Source organism: Phyllopteryx taeniolatus, chromosome 6 (assembly GCF_024500385.1).
Source record: "Phyllopteryx taeniolatus isolate TA_2022b chromosome 6, UOR_Ptae_1.2, whole genome shotgun sequence".
Lineage (NCBI taxonomy): Eukaryota > Metazoa > Chordata > Actinopteri > Syngnathiformes > Syngnathidae > Phyllopteryx > Phyllopteryx taeniolatus.
In genome coordinates, this window is record NC_084507.1 from 32,939,058 (window position 1) to 32,958,132 (window position 19,075).

At 49.2% G+C, this 19,075-nt stretch overlaps 1 protein-coding gene across 9 annotated transcripts in view; it reads left to right on the forward strand.

Annotated features, from left to right (window-relative positions):
- Window positions 1-19,075, forward strand: part of syne2b (spectrin repeat containing, nuclear envelope 2b) — a 141,173-nt gene that overhangs the window by 82,185 nt on the left and 39,913 nt on the right. For all 9 annotated transcript variants that reach the window (XR_009788971.1, XR_009788972.1, XM_061776600.1 and 6 more), the window contains 21 exons: window positions 281-375; window positions 1,045-1,141; window positions 1,278-1,376; window positions 1,527-1,694; window positions 2,894-3,052; window positions 3,153-3,254; window positions 4,147-4,340; window positions 4,600-4,741; window positions 4,830-5,063; window positions 5,134-5,286; window positions 6,275-6,451; window positions 8,523-8,672; window positions 8,762-8,899; window positions 9,632-9,802; window positions 9,904-10,037; window positions 10,124-10,328; window positions 10,405-10,587; window positions 10,839-11,009; window positions 12,891-13,045; window positions 16,412-16,559; window positions 16,637-16,731. Coding sequence is in view for 7 of the 9 variants with exons in the window: in XM_061776600.1 (XP_061632584.1) it covers window positions 281-375; window positions 1,045-1,141; window positions 1,278-1,376; window positions 1,527-1,694; window positions 2,894-3,052; window positions 3,153-3,254; window positions 4,147-4,340; window positions 4,600-4,741; window positions 4,830-5,063; window positions 5,134-5,286; window positions 6,275-6,451; window positions 8,523-8,672; window positions 8,762-8,899; window positions 9,632-9,802; window positions 9,904-10,037; window positions 10,124-10,328; window positions 10,405-10,587; window positions 10,839-11,009; window positions 12,891-13,045; window positions 16,412-16,559; window positions 16,637-16,731 (3,170 nt within the window). In the remaining 2 variants the exon portion in view is untranslated. The remainder of the gene's footprint in view (window positions 1-280; window positions 376-1,044; window positions 1,142-1,277; window positions 1,377-1,526; window positions 1,695-2,893; window positions 3,053-3,152; window positions 3,255-4,146; window positions 4,341-4,599; window positions 4,742-4,829; window positions 5,064-5,133; window positions 5,287-6,274; window positions 6,452-8,522; window positions 8,673-8,761; window positions 8,900-9,631; window positions 9,803-9,903; window positions 10,038-10,123; window positions 10,329-10,404; window positions 10,588-10,838; window positions 11,010-12,890; window positions 13,046-16,411; window positions 16,560-16,636; window positions 16,732-19,075) is intronic.

Genomic DNA, 19,075 nt, shown 5'->3' on the forward strand with positions numbered 1-19,075 from the left:
CGTTTCCGCTGTCCCGGGTTGGCTTTCGTTAGCGCACGCTACCCCCTTTCCCTGACCGAATTATGACCCACCCCAGGCGGAGCGCCCCCTGGCGACCAGGCTTTGGCTTCAGGAGCCGTCGCCCTCTTCCGGCGGCAAAATTCAGCGGCCGAGCGGCCCGCAGCGGCGGGAGGCGGGCCTCGGCTCGTTCGAAACCCAGAGACCTCGAGTCTCGCCCGGCCGGCTTTGAGATCCCGGACCGGCCCTTGTCCGAGTTGTCAATGGAGTTTTGTTTGTTCAGGAGTTGGAGCGACAGCCGAGCGAGCAGCGAGGCTCGACGCGGGCCGCGGCCGGACTCGCCCCCCGAGGAGCCGAAGAGGCGCCGGCGTCGCCACGGTAACACATGATGCTTTCGCCTGTGCGGCATGTACGATGTTCTTGTTGTCTATGGGATGTCGCTATCGCTGTGTTGGATTGATGACACTTCAGGGGACCGACCGCCACATATGACGCATTTTTTTATTGAATTTTATTTTTGAAAGGTTTTTATTTTTCAAGGCTAATATCATGAGTCGGCACGCCGACAAGCGGCGAGTACATCTGCCTCACGGTTGTGAGGTTGCGGGTGCAAATCCGGCCTGGCCACTCCGGTTTCCTCCCACATCCCCAAAACATGCACGCCAGCTCAATTGAAGACTCGAAATTGCCCGTAGGTTCGAATGTGTCTGACGATTGATGTTTTCATGGCTTTCATGGAGAATGACACAAATCGAAGAATACTTTCTGTTGAGAGGCTGAAATTCGGAAGGTTTGGACAATTTGAAAGTTCAACAAGGTCAACGATAAAAGATGAATGGAGTATCCAAATTGTTGTCGATGAATTAAATCCATGAATTGTTGCACTTGTGGTCTCGTGTGTGATGTTGTTTATGTTGTGAAAATGTCCTGGAATCATTTAGTTGGGTTTCACTTTGGAAAGTTTGTCTTTGAGGCGACTGGAAGCGGATGAGACGGGAAGGAAGCGTGAAGGTGTCAAATGAAGTGCAAATGATTTTTCGCCCACAGGAGGTCTCCCGCTGAGGACGCGGCGGCGGGGCGGTCGGGCCTTCGCCGCGGGTTGCCGGAGCTGGAGGACGGCTGGAGGCGGCCGGCGGATTCTCAGGTGAGAAGAAGAAGAAGTAGAGCTCGACGATCACACTTCTCCCCCCGCCCGGCTCCATTCGCACCTCCTGCCGCCCGCCGACTTTAACGAGCGTGGCGACGCGCTCCTCTGAGTTCGTCTTTTCATCCCCGTCAAGGTGACAAAATCGTCCGGCGCCGACGAAGCCGGGGGATGTCCGATCGCCTCCGACGACCTCGAGGAGCCTCGAGCTCGCGTCGGACGCCTGGCGCAGCGGGTGAGACCCACGCGGTGCCCCCGAGGACACGTCTTCGCGAACTTTTGGGCGAAATCGGATGATTGCTATAATGATGATCACGACTGATTCTGATGATGATTATTGTGATCATTTTAGTTGTGATGAAAATGAAAGCGCTTTTCTGCACAGCGGGAGGACGAGGAGGAGGATCCGAGGGGCGGCGAGGAAACGGCCGCGCACTGCAAGCATTTGGCGCGCAGCCTGACGAGTCTGGCCGGTGTCGGCCGCGAACGTTTGGCGCGGTCGCCGCGGCTCCGCAGCGCGACCGGCCTGAGCCAGCAACTCGCCGCTCACACGGTCAATTTACGCTTCGGGCTTTTTCTTCACATTGGTGTGGTACAAGTGCCGCTCATTCACAGATGATTTTAGTGAGCACCTTCAGAGAGAGAATGGCAACATTGATGCCAGCGGGCAGCGGGGGCGCCGCCACTATCGCGTCAACGCAATTACGGAACGCAGCGGCGCTGTACAAAAGAGCAAGTTCACTGCACGCGACTGTGCCACGTACGTCGTTGTCAAGCAATGTTGATCTCAGAACATCGCAAATAACGTCAACCATTGAAATCATGTCGCTGTCCAAAACGGCAACTTTTCACGAAATCCCCAAAATGTCATTTGGCTTGACTCGGCCAGCAAGTTGCTCTCGTAGCTTCTCTTGCTAACCATCTTCAGAATTGCTCACGAGACTCTGCACAAAAACACTTTTCCGTACTTCCCAGAATCAAACGGCTGTTACATCATCATGCTCGCAAACTCTTTTCTAAAGCTGCTGAATAAGAAATGGAACGATGAGCAAATGAATCTGCGCACAACTTACCTTTGTGGCTGACCTTTGTGACCTTCTGCACCGAAGCATGTCAGCCATCCCTTCTGAGTGAAACGAGCTTACTCAAATGTGTCTTACCTAATTATCTTCCCTCATTGTTGTCTAAAAAAAAACCATCCACACTTTCCTTCTTGGTGGCACACAATCGTACATCGCTCCCGCAAAGTCAGGAAGAGGCGGAGTTATTGTCGGACAGTTGGGCGTTCAAGGCAGGTTACAGATTTGTTCTCAAGCTATTTTCAGCGCTTTCAATTGGTTCATAATACCCAAAAATAACGGACGACGTGCAGACGGGCCAATTCAAGTTCCTGGACGAAACAAATATTGAAATGCAGCTTGTGGGGGAAATTGTCATCAACAATGAGGACGACTTTTTGCTTTTTCCATTTTGAAATCGTCATTTTCAGAGTGTGGTTAGTAGTTAGGTGAATTGGAGACTCTAAATTGCCCGTAGGTGTGAACGTGAGTGCGAACGGTTGTTTGTTCGTATGTGCCCTGCGATTGGCTGGCGACCAGTTGAGGGCGTAGCCCGCCTCCTGCCCTATGACAACCTGGGATAGGCTCCGGCACGCCCGCAGAAAATGGATGGATGGATGCTTAGTAGCTAGCATTTAGCTGCGGCACGCCCTAATGACAACAAAGTGAAACCTGGATGAAATGTTATCCCCAGAAGTTCTTCCACTTCCTGCACCAACATCTGCACGTCCTGCACTTCCTGAGCTGCAGAGTTCCCGAGAGCGCCCTCCCCATCCGGGCTCTGCAGGAGGAGATGCTCTCCCTGCAGACGCAGGCGCTCCACACGGGCGTCCGCATGGAAGAAATCCTTCAGGTTCCACTTCCTAACTAGCACGTTTGAGGGACATCATCAGCATTTGTTTTGTGTCACTTGTGTAACTTGTGGACCGGTGCCCCCTTCCTGTGGGCTTCAGAGGTGGCGGGAGTGGGAGGAAGACGCCGCCCGCTGCCGGTCGCTGCTGACGAGCGTGGAGACGGCACTTTCCGGCGGGCGCGTCCGCGCACCGGCGTCCCAGGTGATTTTCTCGAGAACGTCTCAACGTGTCGTTTCCTCGTCTCAACTCCTTCGCTGGCGTGGACGCTTCTATTGGTTAACTGGAATTCAACTTGTTTACTGCCACTCAGCGTGTTCGTCAAGAACAAAGACATTCAGTTTTGTAAACCACTGTAATGCCAAGCAGACGCCAGTAGATGGCGGCGTTGCATCGCTTTGGATTGGAGATTCGCACAGCTTTTGAGTAGAAGGTTAAGATTAGGCGGTGAATCTCGGCACTTCACGTCAGAAATGGCAACACGCTGGAAGTCGGACAAGTTTAGGCACCTGACACGCCAACGCAGCGTGTACAGTGGAGCCGCATTATTCACGGGGATTGGTGGCCGGGCCTGACCGCGAATAAAGAAAATCTGCAGTTAACTGACGCACATAATTGCAGCCCTATGGGGGCCACAAGCCAGTGCAAACCGTAGGCCGGTCCCAAGCCCGGATAAATGCAGAGGCTTGCGTCAGGAAGGCATCCGCCTTAAACTTTGCCAAACAAATATGAGCGTTCATCCAAAGAATTCCATACCGGATCGGTCGCGGCCCGCGTGGGTTTTCTCCGGGTACTCCCACATCTCAAAGACATGCGTGATAGGTTAATTGACGACTCTAAATTGAAATCAACTTTCATCCCAACAAAAACCTTTTAATTACGATCGGATGCACCAAAGTTTCTTGAAATGAGCAGACGTTCCGTTTCTATAGCGCTGGGACTGGTCACCGGCTTATGTCAGGGCACATATGGACAAACGTGCCTTCCTATCGACATGAAGCTAATATACTCAAATGTTTTTGGAATGCGGGATTTGCTAACCACTCAAAATGGCGAAACAAGAAAAGAATCAAAATTGACAAATCGTCGATTGCAGGATGCGTCTCGCATACTGGATGAGAACGCGGCACAGCTGGCTTGTACGCTGGAGGCGGGGCTTCGGCTGCAGCGGGCCGGCTGCACCCGAGTGGGCGTGGCCTGCGGGGATTTGGAGGCTCGCTGGACTCGACTCAACAAAACGTTCAAGCGACAGAATGCAGACATGGAGAGGAAGACAAAACTCAGCCACAGGTGACAAATCACAACAGTCAGGATCGTCATCAGATGCTGAGCTGGATCCTTCCTTACGTTGCTCCTGTGCCGCTAGCTTGCTATTTTCCAAAATGTTTGTTTCCTGGTTTTTCATCACTAAATGTTAGCATTTTTACTCCAATGAAAAGTTTAGGTTTATGTCCAGTTGCTGAATGTTAGCATTTTTATCCTAGTAATGTTTAAAAAAAAAAAAAAATGTTTTATCTTCATTTGCTAAATGTTAGCATTTTGTCTCCAGTTTCACACACGACTCCACTGCCCTCAGTGAGTGGATGGGCGTGGCCAGAGAGCTGATTGACAGGTGGAGTCTTCTGACGGTCTCGGCCACTGAGGACGCTGCAGGTGGCGAGCAGAGGCGGGAGGAATACCGTCGCTTTGTGGTGAGTCCTGAGTGGGTCAATTGCTTCTTTTACGGATGACTGAGGAGCTGACAGACTTAACAATTACGATGATTTGATAAATGAGCAGGCCCTGATCAAGGATCTTGAGGACCAAAGCAGACTCAAAGAAGCTGTCACCTCCCAGTTGGGGGAGCTGAGGGGAATTGACCGAGACTTGGGAGAAGATCCCGAGGATGGATCGTCCCTGTGCGAGACCCCGGACAAGGATCTCGATTGCATGAGCGAACGTCTTGGACGCTTGAAGCGCGACTGGTCATCTCTGCTGGCAGACGTTCCGACGGTCCAAAACGCTCTGCACAAGGTGAGCGGCCGTCGCTCCTGGATTAGCGCAAAAGTCACTTGAATGTTTTTGTTTGGGTCCTCCCGGGCAGTGGTGGATGGAGACGTTGAGCCAGCAGGAGGCGCTGCAGGAGCTGCAGGCCTGGTTGACGGACTCGGAGTCTCGACTAGAAGAGCGAAGACGGCGTGTGGGTCGAAACTCGTGCACCGCCGCCGACCTCTGGCTGCTCCTCAAGTACTACAAGGTAGACACAAAGATGGAACCAGGTTTCTCCAGGACGGCATGTTGGCTTCATTGAAGACCAGCAAATGGTGTTTGTCTATATGGGCCCTGACAGTGACTGACGTCCAGTCCTTAGTTTATCAACGTTCCCTGACCTAGACTGGAGACCATTCTATATTTTGCCAATATGTTTCCTGACAGTGATCGGTGACGGTCCGCTGTTTTTCACAACGTACCCTGCGGTTGGATGGCGACCGGTCGAAGGTGTACCCCGCCTATCGCGACTTCAATGACAAGAAAATGTCTGTCTGAAAGTGACTTGCCGTTGTAGTGCATTTTTAATAGCACCTGAACAGGGAAACTTTCACAGTACAGCAGAATGCATGAAAGAGAGCGATCGCTTCAGCTATCTTCTCTTTGAACGAGCTACTTCAAAGAGGGCAATTGCATTCTTGAGACCATTTGCTTATCTAGCAGGTCCCCCAGCTGTTTACAGGACAAGACGTCCTTTGGGTAAGCCAGGAGGCGAAGCCATAAACGGGGACAGCCATTGTAAAATCAAAGGGAACAATGACCATTTGGTACGGGGGGGAGGCTTAAACTCCAGACTTGCAGACATACAGACAGATTACAGACCGGCACCAAATGAATTTGCAGGGTGTACGGTTGATTCATGGACAGAAAGCCACCTTGTGGGCAAAAGTGACACCAAATATAGGTTAGGCGGAGTAGCTTAACCCATTCAGGCTTAGGGGCGGTACTTAAGTGTACGCCCACGGATGCGAGACTTTAAAAGCTTGTGACTGAGAATTTCGGGGGGGCTTTTAACGAATCTGACTTTGAAAACAGATGTTATGACACAAAGGCTTGTTCAATAAAGGAGATTTAGCCCAAATGCCTGCGCCTCAAAGTATTCTTTGCTCCTACCCGACGGTAACGCTCTCTCAGCCGGATGAGGACGTTTTCCAGACCCGGAAATTCACCTCACCGTGCGACCGCTCTTCTCTCAGGAGTGTCGTGCGGAGATGTCGGCGCATCGGGCCACCCTGGACCACGCTAGCCAACCTGGGCAGACGTGTAGTACCGGGAAGGGCCCGGGGGGGCGCTACGACGCCAACCGGCTGGCGGAGGACCAGGGAAGCCTCAAGCGGCGCTGGCTCATGATGCAAACGACTCTCGACGTTCAGGTAGAAAGGAGGCCTTTTTGTTTGGAGGTGAAAATTTATGATAGAAGTGACTTTTGGGTGTTTTGTGTCTGTAGCGGCTGCTCACCCGTCCATCCATCCATCCATCTATTTTCTGAGCTGCTTCTCCTCACTTGGGGAGCCCATCCCAGCCGTCATTGGGCATCATTCTCACTCACCTTCACACCTACGGGCAATCAAGTGTCAAATTCAGTCTTTAGTAATCTGACCTTTTCTGAAAATAAAGCGCGAGTGAGTAAATTTAGCCAAATTGTGACATAACAGTGGGGCTAATTAACATAATAACCACCCCTACACACTGTTTCTCAACCAATGACATGATCAGCTAGGCTGGACTAAGTTCCAGATCGAAAGAACCACTCCGCACTATCGGCTCAATCTCATTTCTTTATTTCCTTCTTTTACATGTTAGGTCCTCCCACCAGAGATCCCATTGAGGAAATGTCTTCATTTTATGGAGACATCCTGTTACGTCATGTCATTGACGCATGCCTCAAATTGATCTATTATGTTCAACATGTCTTCTTTGATGATGTTTTAGATTTCTTCTGTTCGTCAGACAAATATTTTCAAGTAAAGAGAAGTTCTCTTACCTGGCTAACGTGTCAGTTGACTCTCACGAAGGCCGAAGCGTCAGCCGAAACTTTACCTGAAAATTATTTGTCTGAACACAAGAAATCTAAAATCAATCGTCCCTGTGTCTTACTCTCACAACACATGGCCACTTTAAGCTTACGTCCGCAAAGGAAACAGCAGCCGTTCCTCGATTTGAGCTCCTTCGTGACACCTGCTCGATGCGCCATCCTCGCTCCTCGATGTGGATTTAAGACATTTGAGATGCGTCTTAATGTTGCGGCGGGAAAACAACTTTTGGGTTGCGGTCGAAGCATCAGGGAGCGAGGAGTTAGGAACGTTGACATTAACAGAAATGACATCCACTCATCATGTCAAAGCCAAAAGATCACGGATTAGCATTAGGTGAAAGTGTTACCAGAACAAATTGATGTCTTACTAATGTTCAGCTAAATGATCAATCTGGACGTGGGAGGTCGTTGTTTGGCGCCACACCTTGCTAAATGGACTGCAGTCCACCTTAATGGACAAGTTTAATTCGGTGCCTTGGCGGTGAAATGCTGCTTGTGATAATTTTTTTAGATTAGTTTACATAAGGCGGGGCGGCACGACTGGCTAGACCGTCTGCCTCACAGTTGTGAGGACCGGGGTTCGATCCCCGGCCCCGCCTGTGTGGAGTTTGCATGTTCTCCCCGTGCCTGCGTGGGTTTTCTCCGGGCACTCCGCTTTCCTCCCACATCCCAAAAACATGCGCGCTAGGTTCATTGAAGACGCTAAATTGCCCCTAGGTGTGAATGTGAGTGCGGATGGTTGTTTGTTTATGTGTGCCCTGTGATTGGCTGGCGACCAGTTCAGGGTGTACCCCGCCTCCTGCCCGAAGATAGCTGGGATGGGCTCCAGCACTCCCGCGACCCTTGTGAGGATAAGCGGCTCAGAAAATGGATGGATGGATAGTTTAGATAACTTTTATTCGTCCCACAATGGGGACATTTGCATAATTTTAGAAGCAATAGTGGATACAGGAAAAAATGCATGTAAGGACACAGAAAATGTATCCGTTGTATGTGCCGGAGAGGTTCACGTGTCGCTTCTTAAAACGACTCGTCTGGTGTTAGAGTTGTTATCCACGTCTCCGTAAACAGCAGCAGGCTTTCCTCCCGAAAGTCTTATCTCATGCTGGGTTAGCGTCACTAGCTTGACCATCCTATCGGGGATAGGTTCAATCTTCCCCATGATAACAGATGGAAGACGAGAAAAGTTCAACAGTGAACTGCACCTGTTGAAACATATGCGGTTGGATCCCAAATTCGCTGCGTTTGGCAATTTTATTTCTCGGTAATGTCAACGCAGTGGAAATGTGTTGGTGATTGTGTCCACCCACCACAAAAATTCTTGTAAAAATTGTCGTAAGAAAGTATGCCACTGACATTTCATCAGGATGTGTACTTGATCTTCTTTGCTGTTGACAATTTGATGTCAGATTGGCGAGCTGGAGGAGGACTTGAGGGTCAGGACGGAGCAGGAAGTTGGTCTTGAGCGCGTTGACGCCTGGATGGTGGATCAGAAACAGAGTCTGGACTCGACCCGGGCACCCCGCAGCCTGGCCGACCTTCAGCGGGACCCCCACCAGGTCCCAGTCACCCGTATCTTTTTAGCGTCTCTTCACGTCTTCTAAAAGTTTGTTAAAATATTTTGATGAAATGTTTTAATGTCCATTAGGATCTTGATGAGCAAATCCAGATGAGACAGGTCGCTCTGCAGGAGCTAGCAGACCAACATGGCCGGCGAGGAGGTGGTGGAGCCTTCAGGTGTCACATTGACCAGTCCAGAGCGGCGTGCGTGGAGCTAGCACAGCAGGTGAGAGACGTAAGGCTAATGGTACCCTGGGAATTTCATCCTGCCATCATTGTACCCTTAGTGGCGTGATGATGTCCGTTCAAGAATGATGCCCTCAGGAGTCACATGATGCTAATGCTAATGCTACGTTGCCAATGTGCTCGATTGTCAACTTTTTTTTAGGGTGGCAGTGATGTTCATTCCAGAATGAAACAAGCAAGAGTCACATGGTGTCAGTTGCATCAGGCTAGTGCTAATGCTATGTTTTGAATTTCTTATTATTAGCAGTGCTATGATTTTGGTTGACTTCCTGAATGATACAGTCAAAAGTCAGCTTGTCGGAGATCAGAATCTACAGAGACAACTTGTTGGAGATGGTTGTTGTCACATGATGCTCATGCTAATGTTAATGCTACGTTGTCGATGTGCTCATAACGTAAATTGTATTTATGCGGCCAGAGTGAAACAGGTGGATCTCCAAGTGTGTCCAAGAAGGTATTCTGGCTTTGTAAGTGACTTTAAGAAGGAGTTCTTGCTCTTTAAGTCTTTCAAAGAAAGAATTCTTGCTCCATAAGTCATTTAAAGTCATAAGGCGGTATGAATCCAAAGGTGTCTCTAAGAAGGAATTCTACATCTCAAAGTGACTTGAAGAATGATTTCTAGCTTTATAAGTTCTGGATCCATACATGTCTACAACGTCACGTTGTCAATCACATGATGCCAATGCTACGTTGTGACTGTGGTCATAACAAGAACAAGGCGGTCACGAGTCACCTTATGGCGACGAGGCAGCTGTGGCTTAGCTTGGACATGAAAGTGGACGACATGACGCAGAGACGAGTGAGGACGTCTCAGATGTTGGGTCTTCTCCGCGGTCAGAGCCTCTCGCTGCAGGCCCACAAAGATCTCCAATGTCAGCTGCAGGTAAACACCGCGAGCGGGGCCAGCAGATGGCGCTGCGGTGGGGGAAAAAAAAAAGCACATCAGACTTGAGATGATTGACCGGTGGTCTTGCTTCCAAACAGAGTCTTCATGAAGACATGAAGGCTTCAGAGTCTGACTGGGACCGTCTCCATCAAACCTTTGCGGCTCTCAAAGACCGAGTACACCCGGACGCAGCAAACATGCTCGCTCAGCGCATCGACACACAAACTCACAGGTGACACACCATGCACACACACGCGCACACACACGCATGCACACGCACATGCATGCAGTTTGGAAATGCGCTTTTCTGTCCTGCAGCTGGTCTGTCGTGCGTTCCTGTTTGGACCAGCACCTCCAGAGGAGCCTTGTCCGGCAGACGGTGTGGGAGGTTCACACCCTAAGTGTAGCCGTCCTGTGGGAGCGCGTGAAAGAGCTAAAGAGGGACGCCGCATCCGTCCCCAACTGGGACGGCGCAGCGTGCCAACATCTGGACGACCTCAACCAGGACTTGCAGAAACTTCAAGTCAAGATAAAAACACTGACGATTATTTTTTTAACAAGAGATTGTGCAAATCCTTCATGTTTTTGTTCTTGTTCAGACTCTGCAGGAGAGAGTAGACTCTTTCCAGTGTGACTTGCAAGGGGTGCTGGAGGCCTCCAAGGACCTGATTGGTCAGCTGGAGCCCTCTGTGGCTGCTCTGGTCCAATCGGAGAGCAGGTTGCTGTCTCGTGCCGCCCTTCGGCTTGGACACACGCTGGCTGAGAAACGGGACGAACTGCAGGTGTGCAGTGAACGCACGAACATGAATCAACAAACCTTGTTTGGAGTATTTTTTACTCCTGAAGTCCAAAGTCACAAATCTTAAGCACATAGTGGAGGCTTATGAATTAATCAATTAAGCATGTGCTTGTGTGTGAGCGTGTGTGTTGGTCAAGCCGTCACCCTAGTAGCACACTGACCCAGAAATTAGCGTGAGCATATGTCGCCCTGATCAGATTGTTCTTGTGTCTTTGTGTGTTTGTTTGCCATCAGGAGGAGCTGCAGACGCTGCAGGAGGTCAGCAGCCTCCTGGACACTCTGGAGGCCACACTGGAGAGCTGGATGGAGCGTCTGGAGCACGCGGCGCAGCACACCGTCGAGCAGAATGCCGTCGAGCAGAACGCCGTCGAGCAGAACGCCGTCGAGCAGAACGCCGTCGAACAGGTGAGCGCGCCAGCGTTGTTTCCGTTGTTGTGCGCCGGCGTTTTTTATCGTTGTCGTGAGCCGGCGTTGTACTCGCTGTCGTGCGCCGGTGTTGTCTCCGTTGTTGCCGGTATTTTTCCTTGTCGTTCTGCGTCGGCGTCGTTGTGTGCCAGCATTGTCGTGTGCCGGCGTTGTCATCGTTGTTGTCTGCTGGGGTTGTCTTCGTTGCTGTGCGCCGGTCTTGTCTGCTGCCGTTGTCTTTGTTGCTGTGGGCCGGCGTTGTCGTCGTTGTCATGCACCGGCGTTGTCGTGCGCTTGTTGGTAGAGCAGCTCTGACACAAGTTAAGATGTCGCTTCGACTCTTTGTGTCAGCCCAAAAATATTCCTCAGCAATCCTCATCCAATTGTCTCCAAACTCGTCGGTAGATGATGTGATGTGTTTTTGGTGGCAATTGACCTTTGACCTGAAGGAGATTGCTTAAATTCTAAGATTACCAGCAACAAGGTCAAAGGTCTATTGACAACAAAACATGAAGTTATACGTCACATTAAAAGTCTGGATGAGGGAATTCCAGATATGAGACTGCCCTCATATGATGATGCAATCATCAAAAAAGAAAATCTCTTTGCGCTTAAAACACTGAAGCGCAAACCGATGAAGTTACTAGCACAGATGCATTTGCTGTATCTTGTGAAGTAGACCTGCGCAGAGGAGGAGCCAATGAGATTGAAGCGAGCTGTAGACACGCTGATGTCACATCCACTGGCGTGAAGCTCTCCAATGGGCTCAATCTCCAGTTGGTATACAAGGTTTACGCACTTGTTGAAACCAGGTTTTTGTGATATCAAAAAATGATGTTGTTGGGCAAGTGTTCACATACTCTTATATGAACTGGGATGTGGCTGCGTTCAGAATGAACCAATCACATTCAAACTCATCTTAAATGGAAATCAGCAGACACCTGTTACCATTTTAAGGGCCTCTGCTTCATCCCAAATAAAGTTCAGATCTTCTGGTAGGCTTTTCTTTACATTTTTTCTTTTACTTTTTATTTATCTGCCTGCGTACGAATCATGGCAGCATCATGAACAGGGGCAGTTTTTGGATCAATAGGATTCATCATGTCTTCTTTTGTGATGGGTTTTAGAGTTGTTGTTTTCAGACAAAAAAAAATCCCGGTAAAGAGAAGTTCTCTTTGAGTTGTCAGCAAGGTGAGAGAACTTCTCCTTACCGGAAATAAATGTTTGTCTGAACTCAAGAACTCTCAAACCTAGGGGCTGTTTTCCTTCAGCTGGACCTGGGGCCTCAGACAAGGTAGATGCAATTATGATCAGTTTTAAATAACAGTCAGTGTGAGCATAAAACCTAGATGGCAAACATGTCAAGAAGAGCCTACTAGAACAGCTGATCTTTATTTGAGGTTAAGCAGAGGCACTTTAAATGGTAGAAGTTTGAGTTGAATGTTATTTGTTCATTCTGAAAACAGCCACATCCCAGTTAGTATAGGTCACTTGTTGAGACTCTTGTGCAACCACATTGCTTCAGTTTATTTAAAAACATTCAATTGAGTTGTACAGGTTGTAGGTCCCATTTATGGTGGAAACGTTTTGAAATGTGTTATCGTGGTCTCATTTTCGGATACCCCAAAACACGTGGCATTTGTGCAGGGGTGTATAGACTTTTTATATCAACTGTATGTCAGAATCAGAATCATCTTTATTTGCCAAGTATGTCCAAAAAACACACAAGGAATTTGTCTCCGGTAGTCGGAGCCGCTCGAGTACGACAACAGACGGTCAACTGACAGAGAACACTTTGGAGACATAAAGACTGTTGAGAAAAACAGTCACTGAGCAACAAAGGGTATATGTGTTCTTATTGTCATTGCGATGTGTCGTCAGCGCGTCCTGCTGGACCCGTGCGCTCTGGCCGCCGACCTGGACGTACTCAACGAGCTGAGTCGTGGCCTGACGTTGAACGACGGCGTCGCGCGACGCCTGAGGCGCCTGAACCGACGATGGAGCGACGCCTCCGCCAGAGCCCAGGAAGCCTGCAGGTCAGACAACGTCCATCCATCCATCCATCCATCCATCCATTTTCTACCGCTTATCCAAGGTCGGGTCGCGGGGGCAGTAGCTTTAGCAGGGACGCCCAGACTTCCCCCTCCCTAGCCACTTCATCCAGCTTTTCCTGGGGGGATCCCGAGGCGCTCCCAGGTTAGCCGAAAGACGTAGTCTCTCCAGCATGTCCTGGGTCGCCCCCAGCGTCCGGGAGGCATCCGAATCAGACGCCCCAGCCACCTCATCTGGCTCCTCTCGATGTGGAGGAGCAGTGGCTCTACTCTGAGATCCTCCCGGATGACAGAGCTTTCACCCTCTCTCTAAGGGAGAACCCGGACACCCTGCGGAGGAAACTCATTTTGGCCGCTTGTATCCGGGATCTTGTTCTTTCGGTCACGAGCCACAGCTCATGACCATAGGTGAGGGTAGGAACGTAGATCGACCGGTAAATCGAGAGCTTCACCTTTCGGCTTAGCTCCTTCTTTACCACAACGGACCGATACAAAGTCTGCATCACTGCAGACGCTGCACCGATCCACCTGTCCATCTCCCGTTCCATTCTTCCCTCACTCGTGAACAAGACCCCAAGAGGCCACCAAACCGGACCCCCTCTACGCTTCGGCTGTGCCTTGAAATTCTGTCCATAAAAGCTATGAACAGAATCAGTGACAAAGGGCAGCCTTGGTGCAGTCCAACCCTCACTGGGAACGAGCCCGACTTACTGCCGGATATGCGGACCAAACTCTGACTCCGGTCGTACAGGAACCGAACAGCCCGTATCAGGGAGTTCGGTACCCCATTCTCCTGAACCACCCCCCACAGGACTACCCGAGGGACACGTCGAACGCCTTCTCCAAGTCCACAAAACACATGTAGACTGGTTGGGTGAACTCCCATCCACCCTCGAGGACCCTGCCGAGGGTGTAGAGCTGGTCCACTGTTCCACGGCCAGGACGAAAACCACACTGCTCCTCCTGGATCTGAGATTGGACTTCCCGATGGACCCTCCTCTCCAGCACCCCTGAATCGACCTTATCAGGGAGACTGAGGAGTGTAATCCCCCAGTAGTTGGAACACACCCTCGGGTCCCCCTTCTTAAAAAGGGGGACCACCACCCCAGTCTGCCAATCCAGAGGCACTGTCCCAGATATCCACGCGATGTTGCAGAGGCGTGTCAACCAGGACAGCCCCACAACATCCAGAGCCTTTAGGAACTCCGGGCGAATCTCATCCACCCCCGGGGCCTTGCCACTTTTAACCACCTCGGTGACCTCAACCCCAGAGATAGGAGAGCCCGCCTCAGAGAACCCAGGAAGAGAGTCCAACCCCTCTCAAGAGGACTGGTACCAGAGCCCAAGCTGTGTGTGCCTTGCCACTTTTAACCACCTCGCTGACCTCAACCCCAGAGATAGGAGAGCCCGCCTCAGAGAACCCAGGAAGAGAGTCCAACCCCTCTCAAGAGGACTGGTACCAGAGCCCAAGCTGTGTGTGCCTTGCCACTTTTAACCACCTCGGTGACCTCAACCCCAGAGATAGGAGAGCCCGTCTCAGAGAACCCAGGAAGAGAGTCCAACCCCTCTCAAGAGGACTGGTACCAGAGCCCAAGCTGTGTGTGGAGGCAAGTCCGACTATATCTAGTCGGAACTTCTCGACCTCACACACCAGCTCGGGCTCCTTCCCTGCCAGAGAGGTGACATTCCACGTACCTAGAGCCAGCTTCCGTAGCCGGGGATCAGATCACCAAGGTCCCTGCCTTCAGCCACCCCCCAGCTCGCACTGCACCCGACCCCTATGGCCCCTCCCACAGGTGGTGAGCCCACGGGAAGGAGGGCCCACGTTACCCTTTCTGGGTGTTCCCCACGGGTTCAGGCCCGGCCACCGGTCGATCGCCTTCGAGCCCCACCTCCAGGCCTGGCTTCAGAGGGGGGCCCCGGTGACCCGGGTCCGGTCAAGGGAAAACTGAGTCCATCGTTTGTCGTCATCATAAGGGGTCTTTGAGCCGTGCTTTGTCTGGTCCCTCACCTAGGACCTGTTTGTCATTGGTGACCCTGCCAGGGGCATAAAGCCCCAGACAACTTAGCTCCTAGGATCATTGGGACACACAAACCCCTCCACCACGATAAGGTGACGGCTCAAGTGGGGTCAGAAAAGGTGAACATTTAATTTTAAACATAGTTAAAATAATTGAAACAATACAACATAAAACCTCAATTAAATTGGCAATTGATATGGGAAATGTTCACTTGAGTGGGCAGTACGGAATACGTGAGTTTGGATTTGAAGAGTTTCATGAATCTGTGTTGGGTAGTGGGTTCAAAAGTCAGGGGACAGAGCGGCTGAAAACTGCCGGTGAGGGACGGTGAGGTGGATGGAGGACGAAGCTCTGAGACAACGCGTAGGAGGTCAGCAAGATCTGGCTGGGCACCTTGAAGGTGGAGACCAGTTTGACATTTACAATCCCCCTTCTTGGGACCGGCACTACAAATACGCTAGTTTATGGCCCCTAGCGTCTGGTTTAAACATGAACTTATTGACTGGCAGCCTTTTTAGAGCATTTTGACTGATCTTTCAAGACCCACAGAATATTGTGTTCTGTGTCAATAGAAGCACCAAACCTACTGTACTAAAAGAAAAACTCGACTGTCTTCTTTCGCCAGGCAAAACAAAGTTTGTTTCTAGCTTTTTCCGTTATTTAGTAATCCGCAGTAGAACATGGGTTGCTTTCACCAGAAACATCACTTTCTGATTCGAGCAGAACAGCGATGCAAATAATTTTTCCTTTTGTGACACAGCAAACAGTCAAACAACAAAAACAAGACTGAGCCAAATGTTTTTAGTTTTTTTTAACAGATGTAAAACTAAGGCACCGTTGACTCACAGTATCCCTCGAATTGAACGTCAGTGTTTTTTTTACTTGGCGTTGCCATTCACATTCAGTCATCTTTTCTCACCATCGCAACACACGTTCTACTAATTACCCTCATGACACATAATCCGTTTATACTATACATATTTATACTCTCGGTGTGTCAGGTGCCTAAACGTGTTTGCATTTCTCTCCCTCCTCATTGATGTGACAAGATTCACTGCCTAATCTTCATCTTCTACTCAAAAGCTGTGCTGATCTCAAAGTGATGCAACGCTGCCATCTACTGGGATCTGGTCCTCATTACAGCTAGTTGGATGCTTGAATTTCACAGAGAGGCTGGGCAAATCCCTCTTTTGAAAAATGTACTTGACGAATACATACGTCGCTAGCAGCTTGAATTCCATTTGACACAGAAACGTTCACGGCAGTCAATGAGTTTGTAATCTATCATGTGACTTTTGGATGCATTATGTTGGTTTTTACGTGATACTAGTGAGCTGCAGGCGGAGGCGTTGCGCCATCAGAGCTTCGAGCAAAAGTGCGAGAGCTGGATGTCGTTCTTGCAGAGGATGGAGGAGCGTGTGGCCGTGGACGTGTCGGGATCGTACACCGGGCTCAGGCAGCAGCTGCGCGCTCACAAGGTGACCGTCCTTGCGCCGCGCCTCTACCATGTCATTGCAAAAAAGGTCTGGCGAACCTTGCGGTGTTGATGTCTCAGCGCTTCCAGGCGGAGATGTCCATGGGCCACCAGATCCTTCATTCCGTCATCTCCGACGCGCTTCGCCTACTGCAGAGAGGAGACGTGGACGATAGGTGACAAACACGAGACAAAGGACACCTTAATCAAGAATTGTGTCACGGCTGGGGGTGTCGGTCACGATGGTGTTCTGGAGACTGGCAGGTGGACGCAAGCAGGAGTGCCTGGTTTATTTGGGGGGGCGGGGGGGTATTTAATTTCACAAAGGAATAGAAAGGTACTCAAGGTACGTAACGGCGCCAAACTTGGATTGGCAATCATTTTAATATTTACACGGTCTATGCGAACATCAATCATTTACAAAGCATATAAGCACACGACACAGCTTATAATAGCTTTGAATATGATCTTTTAACAACAAAAATTGGAAATGAACATTCAAATGAACATAACCTACTTAATTTTACACTTTCAGCTGAATCAATATCATCATACAATACTTCCCAATAACGTTAAACATGTTTAGGACTGAGATCTAGCTAAAATTAACTTTTTTTTAACGTACCGGTGGACAAACGAGGACACGTTAATCAATCAGCCACAGCGTTGACTTCTCAATAATAAGTCAAATATATATCCTATATACATTCATTCATTCATTTTCTTGACCGTTTATCCTCACGCGGGTCGCGGGCTGCTGGAGCCTATCCCTGCTATCTTCGGGCGGGAGGCGGGGTACGCCCCGAACCAGTCTCCAGCCAATCGCAGGGCACATAGAAACAAACAATCATTCACATTCACACCTACGGGCAATTTAGAGTTCAATTAACCTAGCATGCATGTTTTTAGGATGTGGGAGGAAAGCGGAGCGCCCGGAGAAAAGCCACGCGGGCACGGGGAGAACATTGCAAACTCCACACAGGCGGGGCCGGGGATTGAACCCAGGTCCCCGGAACTGTGAGGCAGATATGCTAACCAGTCGGCTAGCGTGCCGCTCTCATATATACAATAAAAAAATTATAATTCACAGAATAAATAATATACCATTACACATAGCCATACATCACACTAATTGACCACGAATACAACTCTCACAATACGTTTCTCTCGCTCTACCATCTCTACCACGTACAGTACACACACATGCAGTGCGGCGACGTCAAACAAAAGTGCCTAGAAACGGCGGCAAAACAGTTTCTGGGGAGTTTCCGTGGAAACAGAAAATGCCAGCTGCGCCAAACTTGCGATTATTTTACTCTTTACTATCTATACAAACATCACTCATTTACAAAGCATATAAGCATACTACACAAATTATAATAGCTTGGAATATGATCTTTTAACAACTACATTTGGAAATGAAGGCGGCGACTCATCTTTTTAGATTCAAATTAACCTTCAGGACACAAAATATAAACGTTTATATAACCAGATTAATTGTATACTTTCAGCTTTATCAATATCCTTATACAATACTTTCCAATAAAGTTAAACATGTTCAGGACCGAGATCTAGCAAAAGAAACACACAGCATTTACTTCTGAAGCTAGGCCTGCACGTACCCCTCTAGTCCACAGCAGCTCTTACAGCACCATCTGCTGGTTTGGTAGTGTATAAAATCAAAACATTGTTAAATCACACCCAAAAAATAAGGGGGTGTCTTTTTTAAATGAAACTTTCGATTAGGCATTTTCAATCCTACTACTATGTCACACACGCATTTCTATTGGTGGACCTCCAAACATGCGTTCAGTCATAAGCACAGTATTCTGATTAAATTACTTTTATTGGATTTATTTCATACAGATTAAAAAAACGTGCTCTCTCCTTCAAAGTGTATGTGGTAGACGGAGTGGCGTGCCCGTCCCACTGGCAACAACATATCTGCTACGTAAGGTATTTTCATATATAAAGTGTGCTATATTTTGAAAATGACATTGACAGATCTCAGGAAAAGTCCGAGCTTCCATTATTTGCAGCCGGCCTCAGACTTCAATGAGTCACGCCTCTTCGGTGGTTACGCACAAATTCGCAGTTACGCACAGTGGGTGTGCCAGAAGTCTGGACGGGAGAATACGTGCACTTTACTTTACTTTGTGTATTTGGACGGATGAAACACATTCAACAAGTACATGATAAAAATGTAAAAGTGCCAGATTCACCACGGCGCGAATTTCCATCCGTAGTCCCCAAAACAAAAAACATAACCCGTATTGGCAATAAACCCTTCAATACAAAAGTGCAATACAAGTTAAGTACAAAAATAACAAAAATAAAATGCACAATAATATAATTAGTGTTCACATTTTGGTTGAAGAACCATTTTTTAGTTGACGTTTGATGTTTCCCTTATTGGGACAGCCTTTTATAGATATTGTATTTTGTCCAAACGTAGTCCGTTTATGGTGGATCTCACCCTCGAAGGGAAGGGAAATGGGTTGGACAAACTTCTACAAATAA